The following is a 22,916-nucleotide window of genomic DNA, read 5'->3' as shown; positions in this document are numbered from 1 at the left end:
TATGGTAAAATGGGCTACACTTACTACAATTTGTGAATTTTACACTACTGTTTATCACATCTGAATCTATTTCTTAACAATACACCCCTTTAACACTCCTACGAAAAGACGTTTCTAGTCCTGATTTCTCCAAGCCCGTTCCCCTGGCTGTGGTTTCGCTAGATAGTAGATAGGGACAGTGGGAATCTCGTTAATCCATTCATTAATGGATTTAAATGGCAATTTCATTTAAATACAAAATTATTAGCCTAATATTAATAACCTTTCAAGTTGCTCTGGGGCCTATTAGGCCCCACTTTTGTAGGTGTTAAAATATTGACATAAGGAATAAATACAAATTATAAGAGCTGTTACAGAACAATAAAATTTAATATAATTCCCTAAGTAAACAGTCACATCAAATATCTTACCCTGCTGTTTGTTTATTGCTTCTCAAAAGAACTTTGCAATCCTTGTGTATCCTTTTAACTTTAGCTAAGACCTTGAAAAAGTTCTGAAATACAAAATTAAATTAAAACTGAAAATGTCCACAATAGCTACAAAAGTGTTTAAAGCTCTATACAAATGTTTTGAACATCTGCTTTACCTGCTTATCTAGCACAACACAAAACTTACATTTCCCAATACAACTTTCTTCATCAGAAAACCACATTTAAAAAACTGAAAATTTAGTACTTTTGAAATGTCCTAAAATCTTAAAATGCTTTATATAGTTTTGGTTCATTCTTATTAGAATTTCCTGCTTAAGCTCTTTCAAAACTTTGTAATTGAACTTACAATATTAACTTCCTACACCTTATGTTTTTAATAATACATTTTAAAATGTTGGTTAATTTTAAAGGTTGTATTTCAAGTATTAAATATTTTTGTTTGTGTAAAACCACAAAGACAATGTGTAGACCTTTTACCAGAAATCCCTACTGAGCCACTAATTTAAATTATTACCAATATATTTCATAATATAAATTTCTTAATCAGAAAACCATATTCAGAAAGCCAAAAACTCAGTCCTTTTGACATGTCCTAAAATCTCAAAGTGATCTCTTTCAAGACTTTGTACTTGAACTTACAGTATTAGCTTCCAATACCTTATATTTTTAATAATACATTTTATAAGGTTGGTTAATTTTAAGTTATATTTCAACTGTTAAATAGATATTTTGTTTGTGTAAAGCCACAAAGACAATGTGCAGATGTTTTACTAGAAATCCCTACTGAATCAATACTTTAAATTATTATTGATATATTGTAATTTGTTACATGTATATCATTACCAAATTTTATTTTATATTATTTAGATGATCTATGCTAAAACACAAAATTTGTTTTTGTTTATTTTTATGTTAAGAAACGTTGCATATAGTTTCACATTTTCATATTTAAAATGAATTTCAAGCACAAACATATCTCTTGAATAATGGGAATCTTTCCATGTTGTATTTGTACTCATGCTATCAACAAGATATGGGACTACAAATTCTGAATGTCCTTCATCATATTGCTAAGCATGGATCACTTATCATAATACAACCTTCCATATTACTTCCTGTACATGCATCATAAGAATTAGCATAAGCTCTACTTTCCAACCACAATTCAGATTTTTGAAAGCTGCAGTTGAGATGAAGAACCCGATAGTAAGGAAGCAGGAGAGGAGGTATTTCAAAGATGAGTATCTTTCCAAAATTTATTTTAATTGTAAAATCTATATACAACAAATTAACCTGTAAGCCAGAATAGCTACTTTAAAAGGGATGTGGAAATCAGTGAGGAAGAAAATGAAACAGAAAAACTATATATCAATCTAGAAGACAATGAAAAAGATACAGACAAGAAGAGTCAGCATCAGAACCACATAAATATCTGAGGAACTGGATTCATAAAAATCAGAAGTTTGATTCCCCTCAGTGAACTCAGCAAATAGCCCGATGTGGCTTTGTTATAAGAAAACACGCACATTGGATTCATGGGAGAATGTTGCATAAACCATCCTTATAGAAAGATTGGGCTTAAGAACTCTGAAAAATAAGGCATTCTTCTCAGCAGTGTACCTCTTTCCTCTTTAAATTTTACAAAATATTTACTAGTGAGGGCACTAATGATTTACTGTAAATGTGCTCTTAGATGCACTATTTAATTAAATACAAAATAATATTTACAGCAGTATCTTAAATATAAAAAAGTAAAGTTTCATTGGTAGTCAACACCAGAAGAAAAAAAAGACCCGGGTGAGTACAATATTTGTTTTGGTTTTTTCATGTGTATTCTCTATTTATTATTATAAAACTAACTAAAATTATAAACTTATTAGGTTAGATATGGTAATTAAAGATATATAAAAATAACAATAAAGTTTTTGCAAGGTATACATGCAAGTAGCCCATGCATTACACAATTCAACAGGGAAACATGAATTACACATTTGCTGAATGATTCAGAACAGGATTAGTATTTAAATTAAAAAGGCAATTACACAATAAAATTAAATATAAATAGATGTCAACTTTAAAATCTTTAAGCTCTTTAGAATAAACAACTGTGGTTTCCCCTTACTGTTTACAGTCAATCCAGAAAGAAAAAAGTGTAATTTAGAATTACTTAGTGATATTTTGTAAAAACATCATCCACAACCTGAATATTAGGAAAAAGTAAGAGAAATAAAGATTTAAGTACTAAAAATCTACTAAATACTAGCTGAAAATAATTTAAAAAATAAAAAACAAAAGATACCAAAGAAAACTAAAAACAACAAAAGCTTTAAGCTTTTGCACAATTATGGCTAGAAAATTCTACTTGTTAGACCTTCTAAGTGTATATGCCTGATCAAAAAATCAATGTTATTTAAAATTATTTAAAAAAATTATGGGTGTTAAACAAATTGAATGTACACAAAAATGTGAAACCCACCACACACACCAGCAGTCAGCTGAACAATAACATACTGTATATTTTGATTAATAATTGTTGATAATGCCACTAGAGGAACACCCTAGAGACAGAATATGTGGGTAAGACCTTCAATGTTGTAGAAGTTCCAATGTTGTTGAAAAAATATGCACCAGAATGAAAATCACTGTAACAATGCTAACCATCAACAAGAAAACCTAAACTATAATAGGAGAACAGAATATATGAAATATCCCATAACACAGCACAATAAGTCACATGGAAAGTGAAACAGTATAAAATTATGCAAAACTAGAAGTATGCTTTTAACAAACCTCATCTAAGTGGCCATCTCGAGTTTCTTGTAACACTTTGACCTCTTCAGGTTTTAACTGAAAGGTATCCAAGAATGCCTGAACTACTTCTTGTCTCATCTGAATTCTGTGGCTAAAGAAAAATAAAACAAAGGTCAATGTAGTGTTTGTGTATAATAAATGATACCACTGAAAATTACAGATAAGTACATAATAAATGTAAGTATGTCTTTAGTCTGTAATAACTCTCACATTATTAATTTTCTTTATAAACCAATAAACTATATATTTAAGTTTAGTAAGTTGTTTCTCCACAATTCATTAAGTTATTAGAAATTTATTACAAGTTAAGAAATTCTCAGAGCAAAAACCTTCATTATGGTTAAAAGGAAAATATAACCAGAATTAATGTAATCAACAAACATCTTTGAATAGAATTCTCACTTATTCATCAAATATTAACATCTGCAGTGTGTGTGTCCAAAGTTCACATGTCACAACCATTCCACAGAGTTAAAACTTTAATTAAACTACTTTATCATTAATTCTACTGACACAGACCGGGTCATTTTGAACAACCATTACTAACAATCACGTAACCATGAAAGTATCCTAAATATCACTTTAAATACAGTAATCATCCTTATGAAACTTGGGAAACTTTTAATAACAGACACAAGTATTTAAACACATGAAAAATGAAAATGTAATGTCTTTTTTCAGTCAAACTACGATTTTATCTGTTATTTTCTTTATCCTAATACTGCATGGACTTGGTCAATTTGAACAACCTTGTAACCACAATAAAAGATTTACAAAATAAATATAAATTATCTTTTTTTCTTTCTAGAAAGAATATGTTGTGTATATTAACCCTGAAGAAGTCACAAAAGTGAAATATTAGTGTTAATAAATATATTTTAATATTTTTATATTCATCTAGAGTGTAAAGATGGTTTTTTCTTAACTTTTCTCAAAATGTGTAAATCCTTCCAGTATGCACAAATTTTGAAAGATAGTTTATCATCTTTTACATATACTAGCTGCAAATGAATAGTGTAAAAGATAATATTATATAGTGTTTCCTTACTTTGTGGAAGGTGATAACTAATTCATTTAAGTAATTAAGTACTTATGTTTTTAAATTTGAGCCAAAAGTCTATAAAAAAAAGTGAAAATGTGCCCTATTTTATGGGATTTTTTATCCCCTTTTTCAGGTAAAATTAATAAAAAAATAACCCAGGTACATCATCAGACAATTTCAAGTTACCATACCAAAAATACAGTAACTGAGCCAGCCAACTTTGTGTGATGGATGCTCAACTCAAACACACACATACTCACAGATGATTGTCTTTATAGTAAGGTACACAGTATTTGTTCAAAGTCTGGGTCAGTTCTAAGCTTACAGACTTACAATGCTAAAAGGTTCTGCCCCCTATGCTGGACATAATAAAAATAACCAAGTGTGTACCTTCGAGCTTAAATATGAACAAACAATCCAAACAGAACCTGGAATGGCATGGTGGTGAAGGTACTTGACTTTCAATCTGATGGTCATGAGTTCACATTCTGATCAACAAAACATGCTTATCCTATACTATTGCTGAATCGGCCAGCAACCCAAGTAAAACAATTATTGACTTACAAAAATATTGGCCAATCCCAAACTAGATGAGATTAAGGCCAAATGGTAGAAAGCAAAAAGGTTTTTCATAATATTTACTTCAATGATTTTCAAATAGACCAACTATGTTTTTATTATATCTTATTTATAAATTACCTCTCTGACTGCAATTTAGTTGTTTGACTTATAAGGCCATGAGTCTGGGACTTAGTTGCCTGTGTAAAAAAATCAGAAATGAAAGTTGTTTTAAAAAGCAGGTATATATATAGTATGTGTGTGTCAAATAAGAATTGAACCCTAAACCATTAACAGTGTGAAGTCAACAATAATTTAAGAGTTTATTTTTATTCTGGATGCCATCAGAGCTGGAGATCTGTAGAATGAACTGAAAATTAATTAAAATGTAAAAATATCATAGCTTATTACAATACTAATATCATTCTTACATATACTTCAGTTTTACCATCTGGTTGATTATAATTCTGTAAAACAGAATATGTAGGAAACACTACTAATAAAAAAATAACAAAGACAGAAGAAATATTTTCAACAGCAACATTGTAAAGTTGTTGTTAAGTTACATGAAATCATATACAAATGCTCAGTGTGTCACTCTTCATCATATAAACAAACCTGTAATCGATCTGTCATATCTTGACAACATTCATTTATAGCTTGGACATCATCACACACAGCATCTAATGCCTAAAATAAAACAAGTCATTTCAATTAAGTCCACCATAACTGATGTTATTAATATGAAAACTAAACCAGTTTACTATTTATTAAAGAAATTAAACATTGAAATTATATCTTGAATATAAACATATACACATAAATGAGTATTTCTAATATAAAAAGCCTAAGAAAACCTCATAATGGTAAGTCATATTGTTTTAAAATATTTTATACATTAGGAATATTATGTATACATAATAATGGTTCCTCTATACCAGAGATGTACAAACATTTTACAGTGCTGACCCCAGTTAGACTACCCCAAACCTATGTGACTCCATCTGCTTGAAAATGTACTTTAATTGGCAACTCTCCTTTTTAACTACATATGGTCCTCCCCCCTCCCAAATATGTAAATTTTCATAACCTGAGTTCACATTACCTTTGAGTTTTACACTAAAATAAAAATCAATTAGCCAAGATTATACAAAATACAAAGGGATATGCTACAGGTTAAAATTAACAAGTATATACATTTAAATAAACTTAAGTGTTTTAGTATTAAGTATTTATGATAAAATAAAAATTCAAATAAAGTAGCTTGCAAATCCTATTTACAAAAAACAACAACCAAAACTCACTGAATGAACAAGTCAAATTAAACTGACAAAAGTTATCTGATGTACCTAACTTTTAATATGCACTTTCAGGTTTACATAAAGTTAATAGTAACTCAGCTACCAACATTCTCCATGATTGTTTTAGTATCAATGAATAAATTTGAAATTAACAACCAATCACTTAAACATATTTGTTATACAGATGTGATATAAATGGTTGTAATTTAATATATTTACATGAAAATGATAAAATGGTTTTGTAAACTATAACATTACTTTACTTTACTTGACCAAATTTACATCTATTTAAAACCTTCAATATCATTGTAATATTTCTTGGATTATATTTGCATGAAAGAAATTGTCTTGTTATAGAACACTGAATATTCTAAAAAGTGGAACACTTGAAAAGCATAAATTTTGATTACAGGTGAACAATGTTAAATTTTATTTTATATTAGATCATTTTCTTTCTCAATGACCAAACATATATCACTGACATCCCTTGGTGTTCCTTCTCACCTTATGGGTACTTAATAAGATTAGATGAAATTTAGAAAAAAAAATTACAAATAGATCAGCTTAAAAATTAATAAAATTTCATTTAGTTTCTCTACAATTTTTCCAAATGTTTCCAAACTTTTGTTCAAAAACATTAAAATATTTACTTTTATCTTAAAATTTCAACTAGATTTTCCTATTGATCAGAAAGTTCCATTTTACATATATATGTGAAATCAGTTTCAATTTGACTAATATGAATTAATATATTTTTATACATTATTTTGCTGATTACAGAAGTCATCACTTTTGTTTATAAACCTTCAAAAAATACAGTAAAAGCTGGCAAAGATTTGTTAGTGATCTATGACTTCATGTGTCTCAATAGCATTAGGTCAAACTGACACATTATTGGTTGAAACAAATTTGTATCTGATAAATAGAGTTTATTTTCAATAACTAACAAGTTACTCTTACCTATAATCAACATATCCTATTGTCACTCTCATCAGGATATCAATATATATATATATAATCACTTTATCATTGTATAATCATCTTCCCATAAAACTATAAATTACTTCTCACACCAACTTTCTTACTCTACATTGATTAAAATAGCATACAATTAGTTCTATCAAATAATATTTAAACTTCACATGTAGCAACTTACAAAGTTATATTTAATTTGTGGTACACATATTCATAACTCACCTCTTTTACTTCCTGAAAAGCAGAAAGAAACTCCTTGTTAACAGCTAAACTTCGTTTCTCTATGTCACTACGAAGGTTTTGTCGAGCTCGAAGGGTATTTTCAGGGAAAAAAGTAGACAATGCCTTGAGTGCATCTAAAGTTTCCTGAGATTTTGATACAACATAAGTAAAAGAAAAACAAATAACAAATGTAGGAACTAATACCATGGAAACAGTTTTTGATTTATTGAGTAAGATGTATAAAGTGAACTTACATTTTAACAATTTCAGGACTTGTGGAACAAAACTGATATGCAATTGTTTTTAAAGCAGCATAAAAAAGCATATTTTAGTCAGACAATACCTTTTATTTCATAGTTTAAGATTTTTAACCAATGGCATATATGTTTTAAGGTAAAACTGAATAAAAATACACAAAAGTTTTTTATTATAATTTTCTTGTACTGAAAATGTATTTCTGATTGGTACTTCCCTCCACTCAAGTAAGTGATTCTAACATGTGTCTCCTGTAAATCATCATGCATCACCTCTCTACCAAAAGAAGCATGGTATAATCACGTGATACAAATGGCACCTTTAAAGCAACTCTACTAAACTATCACTTCAAAGTTTGGCAAAAGAAGAAAGCACTGAAAGAGTGTGGGGAGGAAGGGTGGGAAGCATCAAAAGAGGAAAGTACCTTTTGGAAGTACATTTTAAGTATAGGAAAACTATAACTTCAGCATAGTACTTTCCTGCTTTAACAAGATTAGCTAGAATCTCATTTATTAGAAAGAGAGACACACACCCCAAATTCACCTGAAGAATACCTAAGTAGATAAGAAAGTCAGATCAGAAGAAGGAAACCACACCACTTCTGATCAAGAATATTCTTCACCCATTTGTAAAAAGTGAAGAAAAAGAGTGGAAAAAGGACAGGAGAGCATCCAATTAAGAGAGAATTGAGGGAGGGTAAGTATCTGAACTCTTAAATAGATATATGCAAGTCACTCCCAAGAAGCAGAAAGGTGGGTAAATAAAGGATGAGTCGGTGAAAACCAATGCTGCTGGGAACATACATCCATAGGGTAGGACAAGGATCACACTGTTTTCATCTTAAAGTCCAAGGGACAAATCTAGAACCCCTCCAACCCCAGGGCATGACATGTGCTATTGCAGGAATATCTTGATTTGGGAACCTGATATTCAATATTGAAAGGATGTTTATGTAAATAAAATGTACTCGCTCAACAGGGAAACTGACCAAAATTATCCAATAAGCAATAAAATCCTCAGAAAAAAGCACACAAGGGATATCAAAAGGATAAAACTAGAACAATTCCCTTCACTACTGCCATGACCTACAAACCAGGGGAGCACAGTCAAGGGAGGAAGATAAACAATCTTGAACGTGCATGAGGATTAATATTAATTGGTTCACACTAAAAGGCAGTTCTTCTTATTGCATTCTAGTTAACTTGTTTAGAGTTAATGTGAAAACTGTATGTTGAGTTGACATTAAACCCAACCACAGCTATGGCAGTCAGTGACTACCTGAAAAGAAGTGGCAGTCTGTGCTTTCCTTGGCATATTGCTACAATACTTTACGTTGGGCAATGATGAAAACTAATGAATTGTCTTTCAGGCAAATCTTGAGGTTATTACTTCATGTATGTTTGAATGAGAATCATCAGTCACATGAGTAGCACTAGTCTCTTTGGGTAAATGTGATATTTCTTTCAAACTAAGAAATGATAAGTTTATTTAATCTGGTATATGGATTCAGCTGAAATATTTAAATTTAAAGGATTCAACAAAATTAATTATTTCATATAAGTAACAACAAGTATGCACATCAGTTCGTGTTTTAATCTTATGTCTCTTATAATATCGTCCATTTTGTGTTTCATATATGCCCAATGTCTTTACTTCATTCATTTTCCTGACTCAGATAATTGGCATTACTTCACAAGTTTGGGTACCTTGACTGGATTCCTGTCGTTAAGCATTTCTTGGAAATACCAGAATATCATATTAGCAATACTGAAATCATCAGCAGCTTCTTCAAAGTCAATAGGGTTTATTATAAATGCAGCAGCTAAGTATCAAAACAAATCTTTCAATATATGCTATCCCCATATTTCTATAAGGTATTTCTCTGTGAAATGAATGCAAGGTATGGTAGAAACAGGTGTTTACAAATGCACCTGGAAATCAGTTGGTAAAGGCATCACAGTTTCTGAAGTCTTTGTCACACATTACAGTTTTACTCTCTGTTCAAGAAAGATTGTACTTTCGAATTTCAAGAGATCAACACCTTCTTCTATTACTTCTTTAATCTCTTTGGCAAAATGAAGCGTGAGAATAATCTTACTTAAGCTGTCACTATAATAGCACAAATAAGGTAGACAGGCATGCTTAATTCCAAGAGCTTCTACGTAGTATCTCTAAGAATACATTTCAGATATTTGTTGTACAAGTTTTTTACATACTCATCTTGGTAAAAAAGCCCCTTGAAATTATTTTCCATGTTAACTAAGACCTCTGCAACATAATCCTGCTACTTTATCACATATTTCACCACATCGTCCAGATTGTTTCTGTTGATGTCTCTATTTGGTTTTGGTTTCATGTTACAAATACATTTCTGTTTAATATTTTACCAATAGTATGCTTAATTTTCTGCTTCATGCTATTTTTTTTCTTATTCACAACTCTCTGTCAAGGAAGGTAGTAGTATACCTTTATCATCAATATGTGAATGTATTATTCAGAAATGTAAATGACTTAAAGGTCTTGGCCATCAGGCAACAGTGCAGTATAAACTTTGAAAGGGCATGCATGATTAATGTTTTTGTATATCTTATCTGTTATTCACCTTTTCTTGTCAGAACATAGCTATTGTCAACATCAACATCTCCATAGTCAGTTCCTATCTCAGCTTTCTCATCATGATCTGTCGAGTCAGTTCATATTTCATCTTCCTCTTTCTCAGCAACATCTTCTCTACAGTCATTTCTTGATTCATCATTATCAGCATTACCACCATCTCTATAGTCAGCTCCCAACTCATTTTATTCTTTCTCAATATCTCTACAGCTATATCTTTGTTCATCTCCTTTCACCTACTCTTTAACATAAGCATCTTCACAAGTAGCTATTTTGTTCTTACCATCAAATACTAGTGATGGATTTCCAATCACAAATGAAGAACACCTTCAAATATGCCTTTGATCAACTGATGGTGAAGACATTATGATATGCTTAGATGTGTTTGTCTTTGAAACATCTCTGACATTTATGTTTTGGCTGATCAACGTTTTGGAATATTGACATACAAAGACCAATGATCTCTAAATTAACTTCTCTAGCTACAAACCATGATATAACCATGTAACAAAGAAATTCTGAATGGATGGTAGCAAACACAATTACTTCAAGTCTTCAGGAAAGTTAACACTCTGACTTAGAAAGACATGTCTCCAAATATTTGAAACAACTGATGTGATACTCACCACAGGAAATGTTACTGCATGGTTAGAGTGAAACATTCTGCAGACACCCAGAAAAAACAACTGTGATAAGAGCTTGTAATTGGTACCTGGATTTGGATACATGCTCAAACAGGCTTAACACTCCTACAAAAAAAGGTTTCTAGTCCTGATTTCTCCAAGCCCGTTCCCCTGGCTATGGTTTCGCTAGATAGTAGATAGGGACAGTGGAAATCTCGTTAATCCATTCATTAATGGATTTAAATGGCAATTTCATTTAAATACAAAATTATTAGCCTAATATTAATAACCTTTCAAGTTGCTCTGGGGCCTATTAGGCCCCACTTTTCGTAGGAGTGTTAAAAGACATACAGAGAGAGATCTTTATACAGAATATTCACAGTTGGAGACACTTCTTTTTTAAATATTGTACCACAACATTACCATTTTTTGAAGGTTAAATCAACATAAAGAAGTGTCCAATAACAGTCAGGTTTTTGAGGAGGACTTCTGATATCCCTACATTCCAAATAAATGTACTTATATTATTGGAGAATTTTTCAATGATTCGGTTCTCATTTCCAGTTAATCATTTATAATAAATACACAAATACTTGTGACTGCAAGAATGCTAGGAATATCAGAAAGAGCACTGTAGTCAGATAGTACTTTTAATGTTATAAAATCTTGGGAAACTATAGTACAGTCATTATGAACACATACCATCCATCAGAAGTGTTCAATATAACATTTTTAAAATAGGTCAAGTTTTGCCTGCAAAAACATGTTTCATATGGAAGCTTTTTATTTGCTTTTTGTAACTATTTCTGTTACACTTACACAATCTAAACAACTTCCAGTATTGGTGAACTTGGATAAGCACATTCAGAGATATTTCATTAAACAGCAGACTATTTTCCATTTTGAAGATCATTTAACATTTGTTCAAAAGTGAATTTGAAATGGATGCAATGAAATGTTGATACATCAGTAATTCTTTGGCATTTCATTAAAAGAGTAAGGACCCTGGGTGTATGGCACACAAATAGCAAATAAGAAATGTGGAAGCAAATTGTTACTTCAAACTTGTAATTTCTGATAATATCTGAAAAGTCATTGTTGTAGTTATAAAAATATAATAATTCATAACATAACATTAACACACATAAAGGAAATTCACATATTTGCTCTCCAATCACTCACTGTTTAAACTAGCCTGAAGTATGAACTCCATGGAGGCATCAGATGTGAGAAAGGGCACAGAAAGTTTATTTGGACACCAATATAAATAGCTACATGCTATAATTTAGAAGTTGTCACAGTCACTGTTCTACTAAAATGTGACTGATCTTGTTTATCAAAGCAAGATGATTTTAGCCTCAAAATTCTTAGCATGTGCACATCAACATAAAGTAGGCATCTGCATTTCTTTTCTCTATATTCATAAAAATGATATAAAATAGTTAATCATTTTTAACTAGACAACTAAAAAATATCTCACTCTTTGTAACATGACTTTTTCTCATCTTTGCTTCAGTTTTTCAAGGTTATTTCTATCATATTCCACCTCTGCTTGGTTGTTTCCCCTTAATTCTTTTGTGAAGAGTTTGTAACATGTTCATATCAATTGATATGATGGTTTATCTTTGGACGTTTATCAATATTTATGATTGTGAACTGTTGGGTGTCTAATATCTGAAGGATCAGTAATTGCACTTGTAGTAGATACATATGCTAATTGACAATTTTCATTTGTGAAGCACAAAATAACTTATTCTGCAGGACAAAGAAACTGATGCACAAAATTTAAAATAACATGAAAGAGAGGGAGTATTAAGTGCTTTATGTGTTTGAAGCCAAAAATTATACTTTTGAGTCCTTGAACAAATTTTGAGTTATTAAACTCTCTTACTACCAAATAGTAATGAAGGCTGATTTTATTTTTCCAATGTAAAGGCTTTCAACTTGTTTCCTCATGATTAAGACAAATCAGTCTTGTAATTTCCTGTTTCTCATTGTGTTGGTCAAGTGAGAGGTGACCATAACTCATCAGTATTCAAATTTATGGACAACCAGGTATCTAACCACTGCCTATTATAAAACAATGGTTAAAACCTCTGCCACTCATTAACATTACAGTTTCCTAAGTTTCTTTGAAATTTTAGTGTAAACTGTGTTTAATGCTTAACATGATATTTCATTTCCAAGTACACTTTTATTCTTCAATAGATAAAAAACACATTAAAATTAAAACCCTATATCTCCTTCTAGCTACAAATCATTGTTAATGAAAACACAAATTATCTACCACTTCATAATTCATTTGTCCTTTTCTTTCATCATACGATTTCCTTTAAATTCAACTTTTAAGTTCAACTGATTGTCTGGCAATGTAACACCAGAAGAATTTGGATTACTTTATGTTCTAATATTGTAACATTATAACTTATAAGTTGAGGACATTTTAGCATTTAATTTTTTTAAATAGTCTAAACTAAGCTAAGATTTAGGACCTACTCAAACGAATTGGTTATACCCCTCAAACAGAAAGTCAAAGCTGCCGATACAATGTACTGTAAAAGCAAAAACATTTTCACTAGAAGGTATACGTTTCAAATGTGGTTTTCTATCGTACCTTATCATTTTCCAATCTTGTGTCCAAAATTTTATGAAGCTTTTTAGCTAACAATTTGCTGTGTTGACCCTTTTCATCTCCAACTTGTTCCTTTTCAATTGCCATTCTAAAAACTATGATCACGACTACAAATTTCCGTTATCCCGGAATAATTACCACTGTAAAAATCAAAAACGCGAAATCATTTGTTCATATTTTAGAAAAACATTATATTGTGTAACTTCTATAATAATAATTAAAATAATTGTTGCATTTTTGTGGTTATATTTAATAAAATTAATTTATACTTATCATCAGTACTTGAACATAGTTATTGTTGTTGTTTTTTATTGTTCAGTTTAGTGACAGGGTTTGAGATTACACCTCACAAGCAAAGTCAGGTGACGTTAGTTGCACCAGAGTGAGCAGTGTAGTTATAAGAAAAGTTTTGAATGATTTTATTTTATCTTGATTTCAAAAACCTGTGAAATTTTGAAGAAGAAAAATTCACAATCATAAAAAAATTTGGATTCCAAACGACGATGATCTGGAACCTTAGTGTATTACGTCTTCATCTACTTTTGATTTCGATTTCAGGAGGTAAGAAACATTGTAACAGTAACACACTAACTCTGTAACTAACTGCAAACTGTAAATCATTTACTAAATGTAATATCCTGTATAAAATGTACTTAAATTTTACCAATATTATTTAAAGTATTTTTTTAATTTTTTAAGCCTTTATACTAGATTTATTAGCACTGCTTACTTCAGTTACCCTTATATCAGTTATATTACTAGTGATAGTAGTACTTTTGAGTTAAGATCATGTAAATGTTGTACATTGAAATACTGTTTGACTAAGAACAAGAATGAAAATGAAACCGAATCTGGCATTCTTACAGAATATTGAATATTGTACTTGAAGTTTAAGTTCAAGCTGAGTGATAATGATAGTCTTAGTAATAGTAGGAATGTTGATTTGCTGTATAGCCTGGGGTATGGTCTGCCTCCAGCAGTTTAATGCAGTTCTGATTTATATTGTGCATGGCTTGCAAAAATTCTGGATGTGTTTACACCAGTTGCAGTCAAAGGTTTAAAAGGGGGGGGGGGAATTACACTATTAGATTCCACAGCAAAAAATTACCACATTTACACTGCAATTTAAATTATTCATTTAATAATTAATGAAAAACTGTAAAAACCATACCTGTAAATTTACCTTTCACACCACTTGAATCTGCAATTTAAACAGTGCAAATTGCTTTACCTGGTAACCTGAGACATTACATGAAATTTGTGAAAAGATGAATTAAAATGTGACCCTAAATTTATATTATGGATTCATATAATGTTAACAAGAGGAATGTGGACTCTCAACAACCAGTTGTTAAAAATCAAGTATGAACTGACATATTTATCTATTTATAGCAAAGGAGAGATTTTTTGTATAGAATTGGCTTCATGATTGACAGATATGTACTTAAGATGTAAAGCAACATGTTGTCTGCTTATAGTTCCAGTTCATTCTTTTTGTTTTGGCATATTGTCAGTTAAAATTGTACAGAAATATATATGTATTAACTTATGAAATATGAAACACAAAGTTAATATTTGACCAATAGGTACTTATTAATGGTTTTAAACTTTTGTTTATATGTGTTCCAATACAGAATGCTTCTGTGTAGAACAAAACCATCCAGAACAATGAAGAGAGCTAATATTTGCCCATTTGTCACTGCTAAATGACAGAAGAATGTTTAGTGATCATAGAGATATTATTATGGCTGATTTACAACTAGTGGGAGAACAGTTACCTTGCAAATGCATCATGTAATAATACTGTAGATGTTTTCCATTTGTTGTTTGGTGTGCAATAATGTGGTATTTTGATTATGGAAGATTTAGATGTTTTGCACTTATACACATCTGTGGTGGTGAATTATAATTCTGTTGGAATTCCTGCTGCTAAGGATTTAGATCTGCAGGTTGCAAAAGCTTTTTTTTTCTTATTAAGAAATGAAAATCCAGCAGTTATCATTTTTCAGTTATATTACCCACTAATGAAAAAAAAAAAGAGTAATTTTTATATTTCAGAAATTAAAAATTTAGGTTTTCAAAACAGATTTAATTTAATGTTAAATTTATTTTTCCAATATGTAACCTAAAATATATTTTTTGGGTGGAGGATGATTCCAGTAGACCAGAAAGTTTTCTGTAAGTAACCTTTTGTTTTCTTATCCCTCTCCACAAATGATTTTGATCATCTTGTTTCTCCTGCCAACCATTTTTGAATACAGTGTTCCATTATATACTAGCACGCAGGCCATCAAGAATAATGGGACAAATACTACCACTCCCACCCCATAGTATACCTTAATCTCAAATTTCTTAGCTAAGTGAATTAAATAAATTTTGCAAAATCAAGTTTGACCAGCAGAGAGGTAGAAAAGTGCAGTTGAGGTATTCAAACATCAGTAAGTTCCTTTGTGAACCAACTGGAAATCACGAAGATGTGTTTAGACTGGTGATTTTAGAGTTTTCCAGATAGTTATCCTTTTTCTTAATATTATAATAAAAATAGAGGAATATCAATCCTCTTGGAACACCAGAACCTTTTAGAAAGAGACTTGCAACAATTCATACCTTGGGTGTGTTAAGTGTAGAGTAATTGATTTGAGGTATTTTTAAACTGACTTTTAATTTGTGTAACAAGAGAATTTATGTTTTGAAAAAAGTGAAGAACTCTGATTTTGAGTTCAAAACTAAAGGTTATTATTGCAACTTGAGATGTATATGGGAGTCTGATGATACCTCATTTGGGGAACTTTATATAGTTTTAATCCCCTTGTAGCAGTGAATCTCAGTGTTTTTTTGAGATTAAGCCCTGTTAGTTAATCGCATTATTGGGTCTAGGCTTGCATTATTAACCCAAATGAGACAAAAAGAAAGAAAATGTAAAGGGACTTACCTGATAGGAGCAGTGCAGTATTTAAAATATGTTAAAAGGAAATATATGTGCTTACTAGTTAGGATGAAACTTGCCCATATTTGGTGTTACATAATTATTTCTAACGATGATGATGAATTAACACTTTATATATAATGCTATTTTGTATGCTCCTTGTAATAAAAACAAAATGGTCTTTGGGTCCTTGACCCACTGAATAGGAAACATTGTCACATGAGAAAGATAATTATCTTTCAGACTTAAATCTGATTCTTCATGTATGCAAGTCAAAAATGACTGACTTGAATATGTGGTTTAAGATATTAAAATAGATTTAATGATTTTGATTAGTTTTCATAAGAACGCAATAGAAATAAATGACAAGATTTAGGTGCAATTTATTTTACGTCTACATAGGTTAACTACTTTAATGTAGAAATTTTAGTTTTTATTTTAAAATGTTAAAGATTTTTTTAATCAAGAATTAAGTTTATAGTCATATGAATATTTATAAGACAAATTAGCTTATTTCAGCTTATAGCTTTTGTTTTCTCAAGAATCTGTATTTCTATGTATATTACAAAATTATCAGAATTCAATGAGCTGTGTTAACATTTAACATCATTAAATAGGTAATCTGTTTATGTTTTGTAATCCTGTATAACTTGAAATGTTGTAAACTCATTACCTTTAAAGAATAATCAGCCATCAGAGTATTCTAGTGTGTGAGCAGAAAATGGTACCGAAATATTCACTTTTGTGTAAAATAATATTGTTGCATAAAAAGAAAATTTTCATTGGGAGTTTCAAGTATTATTAAGGAGTATATTTTCATTAAATGTAGGTGTCATTGGCAACTTCTGTTGAAATAACTAGAAAATATTTTGCAAAACTTAAGTGTTCATGAGAGAAAAATGAAATTAGTCATTGAAATTTAATGATGAGGAACCCAGTTTGTTTTTTTAAATAAAATTTGGAAATGACTTCAATGGATAGTGGAGACAAAAAGAAAGAAAATGTAAAGGGACTTACCTAATAGGAGCAGTGCAGTATTTAAAATATGTTAAAAGGTAATATATGTGTAAACATTCTGTACAATGTTTCTATAAACTTATTATTCGGTCATCAGGTACAAGTAGTTTACAAAATAGGCACAGGAATATATGTAAAGTATGGAAAAGAGGGATCACATGTCTGGAAATTGTTTTATAGTTTATTTATTACCAGTATAACTCAAAAATCTGCTGTATATCTAAACAAAACACTGTAATTTTAAACAAAGAACCAGACATTAACAAAATAAAGAAACTTAAGTGAACAAAAAAGCCTGAATCTAAACCAACACCATGTGGAAGGATGTTTTTATTATATTTGAGAAGGCTGATTTCCTAGTTTTCTTGTGTAGAATTCTGAATAATTACCTATAAATGATATTTATATTGTGTTAATCTGTAAAACATTTATTTGGTAATGCATTTAGTGTAGGTTCAGGCTTATGAGTAAATTTGAAGTCTGCAGGAATTTTATATTTAAAGGCAAGTTTTTTCCAAGTGTGAATTATTTTCAACTGTTTTCAGGTATGAATGGCAGTATAATCTTGTATTGTTTGGTGTATTAACGTAAATTTTGTTCGTGAGTTTTGAGGTTTTTATTCTAGTGAATATGTGAAAATTTCTTGACAAGGACTGGTGGAGATTTGAGTGAAGGAATGCTTTATAAATCTGATTTCTCCATGTATGTAGTCAGTTGAGCAAAGGCTTAAAGATGTGTTTATAATGTACCTGATAAGCTTCTCAATATGTCATACATTTGTAATAAAGTTTTTTTCACTAAACATTCAGGTCATCCACAAACTTTAGTCTGAGAAACTGTTTCAGTGGCTCGAGTGTGTAATGATGCATTTTGTATGTTCATGAACATGTTTTGTACATATAGTTGATTCACATAATTTATTTCTACTTTGAAGTATTATTACCAGGAGTATGGACTGTTGAGGAAGTTTACATAGCTCATGCACCAAATTCTGTGAAGTTTACTACAACAGAAATACTTCATTCATCAAACCTTGCTGATGTGTTTTCTGCTTTACTAGGATATACCATATCTAAGGTATGACGTATACATTGACTTCCGGTGTTTATCACGTGTGTGTGTGTGTGCATATACACATATACAAATTATAAAGTAAGTAAAATACATTGATTCTTTAAAATGTTACAATGGCAATCTTGTATAGGAAAGTACTGAAGTCAAGGCATCAAGTAAGTCAGAGTTAATTGATATGATTAATTTCTTTAAATATGGAAGAGAGATTTTTCTTCCTAAATTTAATTAAAAGAAGAAATTTGAAAAAAAAGCAATGAACTTTCAAAAAGCAAATTTTATGTTTCTCTTCAGATTAACTTTAAAATTTTGAGAAAACTTAGTGAAGGAATAATAATACTTTTGCCCTTCTTTCTCAAAATATATTGAATGAAAGTTTTGTAAAGTAATGTCTATTGTTTTTAAATAAAAGGTTGAGGGAGCAAGGTTCAACATGGATATATGTAAAAATGGCTCGTTTTGGTTGAGAAAATATTGGTAACTGATACAAAGGAACACCTTTATATCTATATTAAAAAACATATAATGAATAATAATAATAATAATAAAATAAATAATATAAAATTATATATTCAAAGATCTAAGCCTGCCCTCTACATTTCAACACTCAGTTATACAACCCCTTTCAAACATGTGGTCAGCTTTCGGTCAGTTACCTCTCTGTTTCTTTGTGAACCTGACAATGACCGAAGGAGGTCGAAACGTTGTTCATTCCTCTACGTAAAAAATTTTCTCAACGGATCGTTTTTACATATATTTCTCTACAAGTGGGTTTTCTCGACATTACTGATTAAGGTTCAACATGGATATTTGTCAATTTAGAGCTGTGCAAGTTTTTGAATTTGCTAATTGATTGATCATTGGGCTCATTAACTGATTACTTTCAGCTAGTCAGGTATTCTCACTATATAATAATCTTTCTGCATTCAATTTTCTTTGGTTGTTTTAAAGACATTCTTTAACTATTTTTCATTTAATTAATAGACATCTATAGGAACATAAATTTCGAATTAAGTTGCTTTTTCAATCCTAAACTGTTATTCATGCAATGTATTACAAAACCTGTAACATAAAATACAGTTATCACTCTGTAGGTTTCTTCCTACAAATTTGCACAAGATTACTAAAATTATATATTTTTGTTACTTAAAATAATCATTACTTCATGAAATTGATTACAAATCAGAAAAATAATAAACGTAACATTCACTGGTTTGTATTTGACACTACCCTTGTACATGCCCTTTAAAAAATTTCAGCACAACTGGAAAGGTTGAGAAAAGAATATAGGGTTTTTACAAAGAATAAGAATATTTATTACTAAATGAGCTAACTGTTTGTTAAAAATAGCTTATGGAAAACTGGGATATCTGAAATTAGTATCTTGTTAGTAAATAAACTGATTTATTGTTTAAAATAATTATTCTTAGATTTCATGTGGTAAAATTACTGAAGATTCTTATCACAGTTTGTAATAGATAATATGTAATACAGTGAAAACATTTAATATGATGCTATAAAAATGAAGACAGTACACCATAAACTTCTTTGGCAAGAAAATTTGTGGTAATAGTAAACAACCTCTTTGCAGATTAAAATGATTCATTAAAAGGAAATCAAATAATTGTAAGAAATTTAAAACACAGTAAAGGCAATAAAATCTTTTATTTTGAAATGTTGCTAATTATTTTCCCATTCCAACATCAGCATAAAAAACTGAGGGTAACATGTAGCTTTATAGTATAAAAACATACTTTTTATGGAAGAAGTTGTTGATGCTAGCCAAATGTTTGAAATAACATATTAAAGTTATTATACTAATAATTAATAGTACAGACTAGAAAAAAAAATAAAGCAATTATGCTTGCAGCAAAATCAATGAATCAAACAACTTAATGTTTAAGTGACACGTAGTAATAGTCAGGCTTGTTTTCCCTACTTTTTTAGTGTTTGTTTTTCTCGTATTGAAGCTAGTTAACGAGACAGGAATGCTTCATTTATAAGTAGGTTATGAACAAATATTTTCGTAGTTGTTGATGTTTATTATGATTGTCTGTGGCAAACTGCATGAGATGTTGGTGTGATAATTGTTTTTAATTGCACTAGGTGACATACTAATTTGCTAATTAATAAATTGCTGAAGACAGTTAATTATAATAAAAACAAGTAGAAAGCATAATGTATAGACATTTTTCAAAGGGACACACTTGTCACTAAGCTGGTACATAAATTACAAGGTGCCAAAGTAGAATTATCACATTGCAAATCTTTATATACCATATCTATCACATTGGACCAGTGTAGTTATTACTATTTAAGGAATTTTATCATATAATTTATCCAACTAACTCTGTAAATAACTAAAATGTATATTGAAGTATTTAGATTTCATACAGTAAATTAAAACAAATCATAGAAATATATCTAAACTTACGGTCAAACTTTAAAGAAGGGCTTATAATGAAAATAAACTAAAGGTGACCAGTTCTTAAAAATAAAAAGATAATTTGTGAAAGGTTAGCATAGAGTTTGATGAAAGTTAAGTATTACTTGTAGTTTTAAGGATCTTATATGATAATTGCTTAGACCTGCAGTAGTATATGTGTCTTGAATGAAGAAAATTATATTTTGTATTAACCATGCTAAATATACACTTTATTTTAAGCCAAAGACCACACCATGAAAAATGAAAAAGACTCCAAATAATGTATAGTGTAATAAAATGATAATTTTGAAAGATGGAAGGCTTAGGCTTATATTAGGTTATGTAAGATAGTGATAAATGAAATTATGCATAATCCTTAGCTATTTTATTAATTTATAAAATCAAGTTTTGTAATGTATTTATGTAAGACTGCATGAAAATTGACAAATAAGTTTTATACTATTTAATTAAAAATAATTGTACTACCACAAATCTAAAAGAAACAATTTGTTGTCCAACTTCAAAGATTTCCAAAGTTTTGGGCAACAGTATTTACATTTTTTATTGGGTTGAGGAATAATTCGTGAGCGTTTTTTCAAGTTAAAAAAATATATTCATAAATGAAATGCTTTCGCAAAATATTTCATGTCATTTGGTAGATATTTTTTTGCTGTAATAGATGGTGTGTTTGATTTTCATATGTCTTTAATTTTTTGCTTTCATTTTCAGCTCATTAAATGGAATGTCAAGTGGACAAAATCGAGCATTTTCGACACCATCTGCTTTTCGCATTTAATTTCTTGCAATTTCATTTAAAACGATGCATACTATATACCTAGGTATTACATGAAATAAAGTATCATAATAAATGTTTTGGGTGTAATGTGTTCATGCATTGAAGTATTGTATAGTCTTGCATGTAATGCTTGAATGAAATTATTTAAAATGCTCACGAATTATTCCTCAACCTAATATATTATGACACTTGGGAACACTTCCTGCCATCATTCTTTTGTGATACCCAGAACATGAATAGCTCTGAAATAAACAAAATATTTCATTCTTGGAACACATTGGATTAGTTGAAACTATAACACTTCATATTATTCATTTACTTTTTACATGTTTCATGTAAAGCTAAAGTGACCTAGTGTCATGTTTTGTACATACATGAGCTAGTGCAGTTTGATTATTTATTTTACAGTTATGCCATTTATGTATTTTAGATTTTAGTTACTTTTGTGAAATGTATATAACAGTAAATAAAAACTATTCATAAAAAAGTAAGGGTTTCTAATACACAGTGTATTCAGATTTTATGTACTTTACTAAAAATATTTAATGTTCTCTTCTTAGCCTCACTGAATCTCAGAAAGTTGAGTGTTTAAAGAAAAAAGATAATGTAGCTTTCATATATACAATTTAGAACATAGAAATATATCAGGCACTAGAACAGAGTATAACAAAACTACCATAATTTATTCAGCTTGTTAAATAAGTTATAAGTAAGTTAAATTCTGTTTTGGAAGTGAATATTCTCCAAGCCAAATTCAAAATAATTATTCTAAACTTGATATAGAAGAGAAAATGCTATTTTTATTGGATATCAGCATGCCCACAAGCCTTATAATGATTAGCAAACAATCTTGAAAGTCAGTAAGAATAGGGAGTGACTGCTCTTGTGTTTTACAAACCTATTGATACCTCAAAAATAAGGAAGATGGGAGATTAAAAATTGTTTCTTACTTGTAATTATGTATAGTTATGTTTTCTACATTTCTTCTTGAAATAAAGAATTCAAAACTTAAGTTATATAACAATTTATCTTCATTTAAAAAGAAGCATGCATTCTCAATAACTTTGTTTTTGTCCTTTGGATCTCCTCAAAATGAACTCATTCCTATTGTATCAGTCTTTTAGTGTGTCATGTTTCAGGAGTGATTAATTTAATTGCAGATTGATTGTTTTGACCCAGCTGGATTATTCTGACATAATGGATACTATATCACAAGGT

General features: G+C 29.8%; 2 protein-coding genes across 2 annotated transcripts in view; one reads left to right on the top strand and one right to left on the bottom strand.

Moving 5' to 3' along the window:
- Window positions 1–13,615, bottom strand: part of Cog6 (conserved oligomeric Golgi complex subunit 6) — a 38,523-nt gene extending 24,908 nt beyond the window's left edge. Inside the window, exons 1-6 of the mRNA XM_076491226.1 lie at window positions 13,446–13,615; window positions 7,341–7,484; window positions 5,461–5,532; window positions 4,984–5,042; window positions 3,222–3,333; window positions 411–493 (exon numbers count right to left, since the gene is read on the bottom strand). Coding sequence (XP_076347341.1) covers window positions 411–493; window positions 3,222–3,333; window positions 4,984–5,042; window positions 5,461–5,532; window positions 7,341–7,484; window positions 13,446–13,550 — 575 coding nt within the window. The 5' untranslated portion in view covers window positions 13,551–13,615. The remainder of the gene's footprint in view (window positions 1–410; window positions 494–3,221; window positions 3,334–4,983; window positions 5,043–5,460; window positions 5,533–7,340; window positions 7,485–13,445) is intronic.
- Window positions 13,616–13,806: 191 nt separating this feature from the next.
- The window catches only part of ATP6AP2 (ATPase H(+)-transporting accessory protein 2), a 31,048-nt gene continuing 21,938 nt past the window's right edge, over window positions 13,807–22,916 (top strand). The window contains 2 exon segments of the mRNA XM_076491240.1: window positions 13,807–14,024; window positions 18,341–18,483. Coding sequence (XP_076347355.1) covers window positions 13,967–14,024; window positions 18,341–18,483 — 201 coding nt within the window. The 5' untranslated portion in view covers window positions 13,807–13,966.

Source organism: Tachypleus tridentatus, chromosome 1 (assembly GCF_004210375.1).
Source record: "Tachypleus tridentatus isolate NWPU-2018 chromosome 1, ASM421037v1, whole genome shotgun sequence".
NCBI lineage: Eukaryota > Metazoa > Arthropoda > Merostomata > Xiphosura > Limulidae > Tachypleus > Tachypleus tridentatus.
Note: the sequence above shows the minus strand (reverse complement) of the source record. Positions and strands in the feature narration are given on the sequence as shown.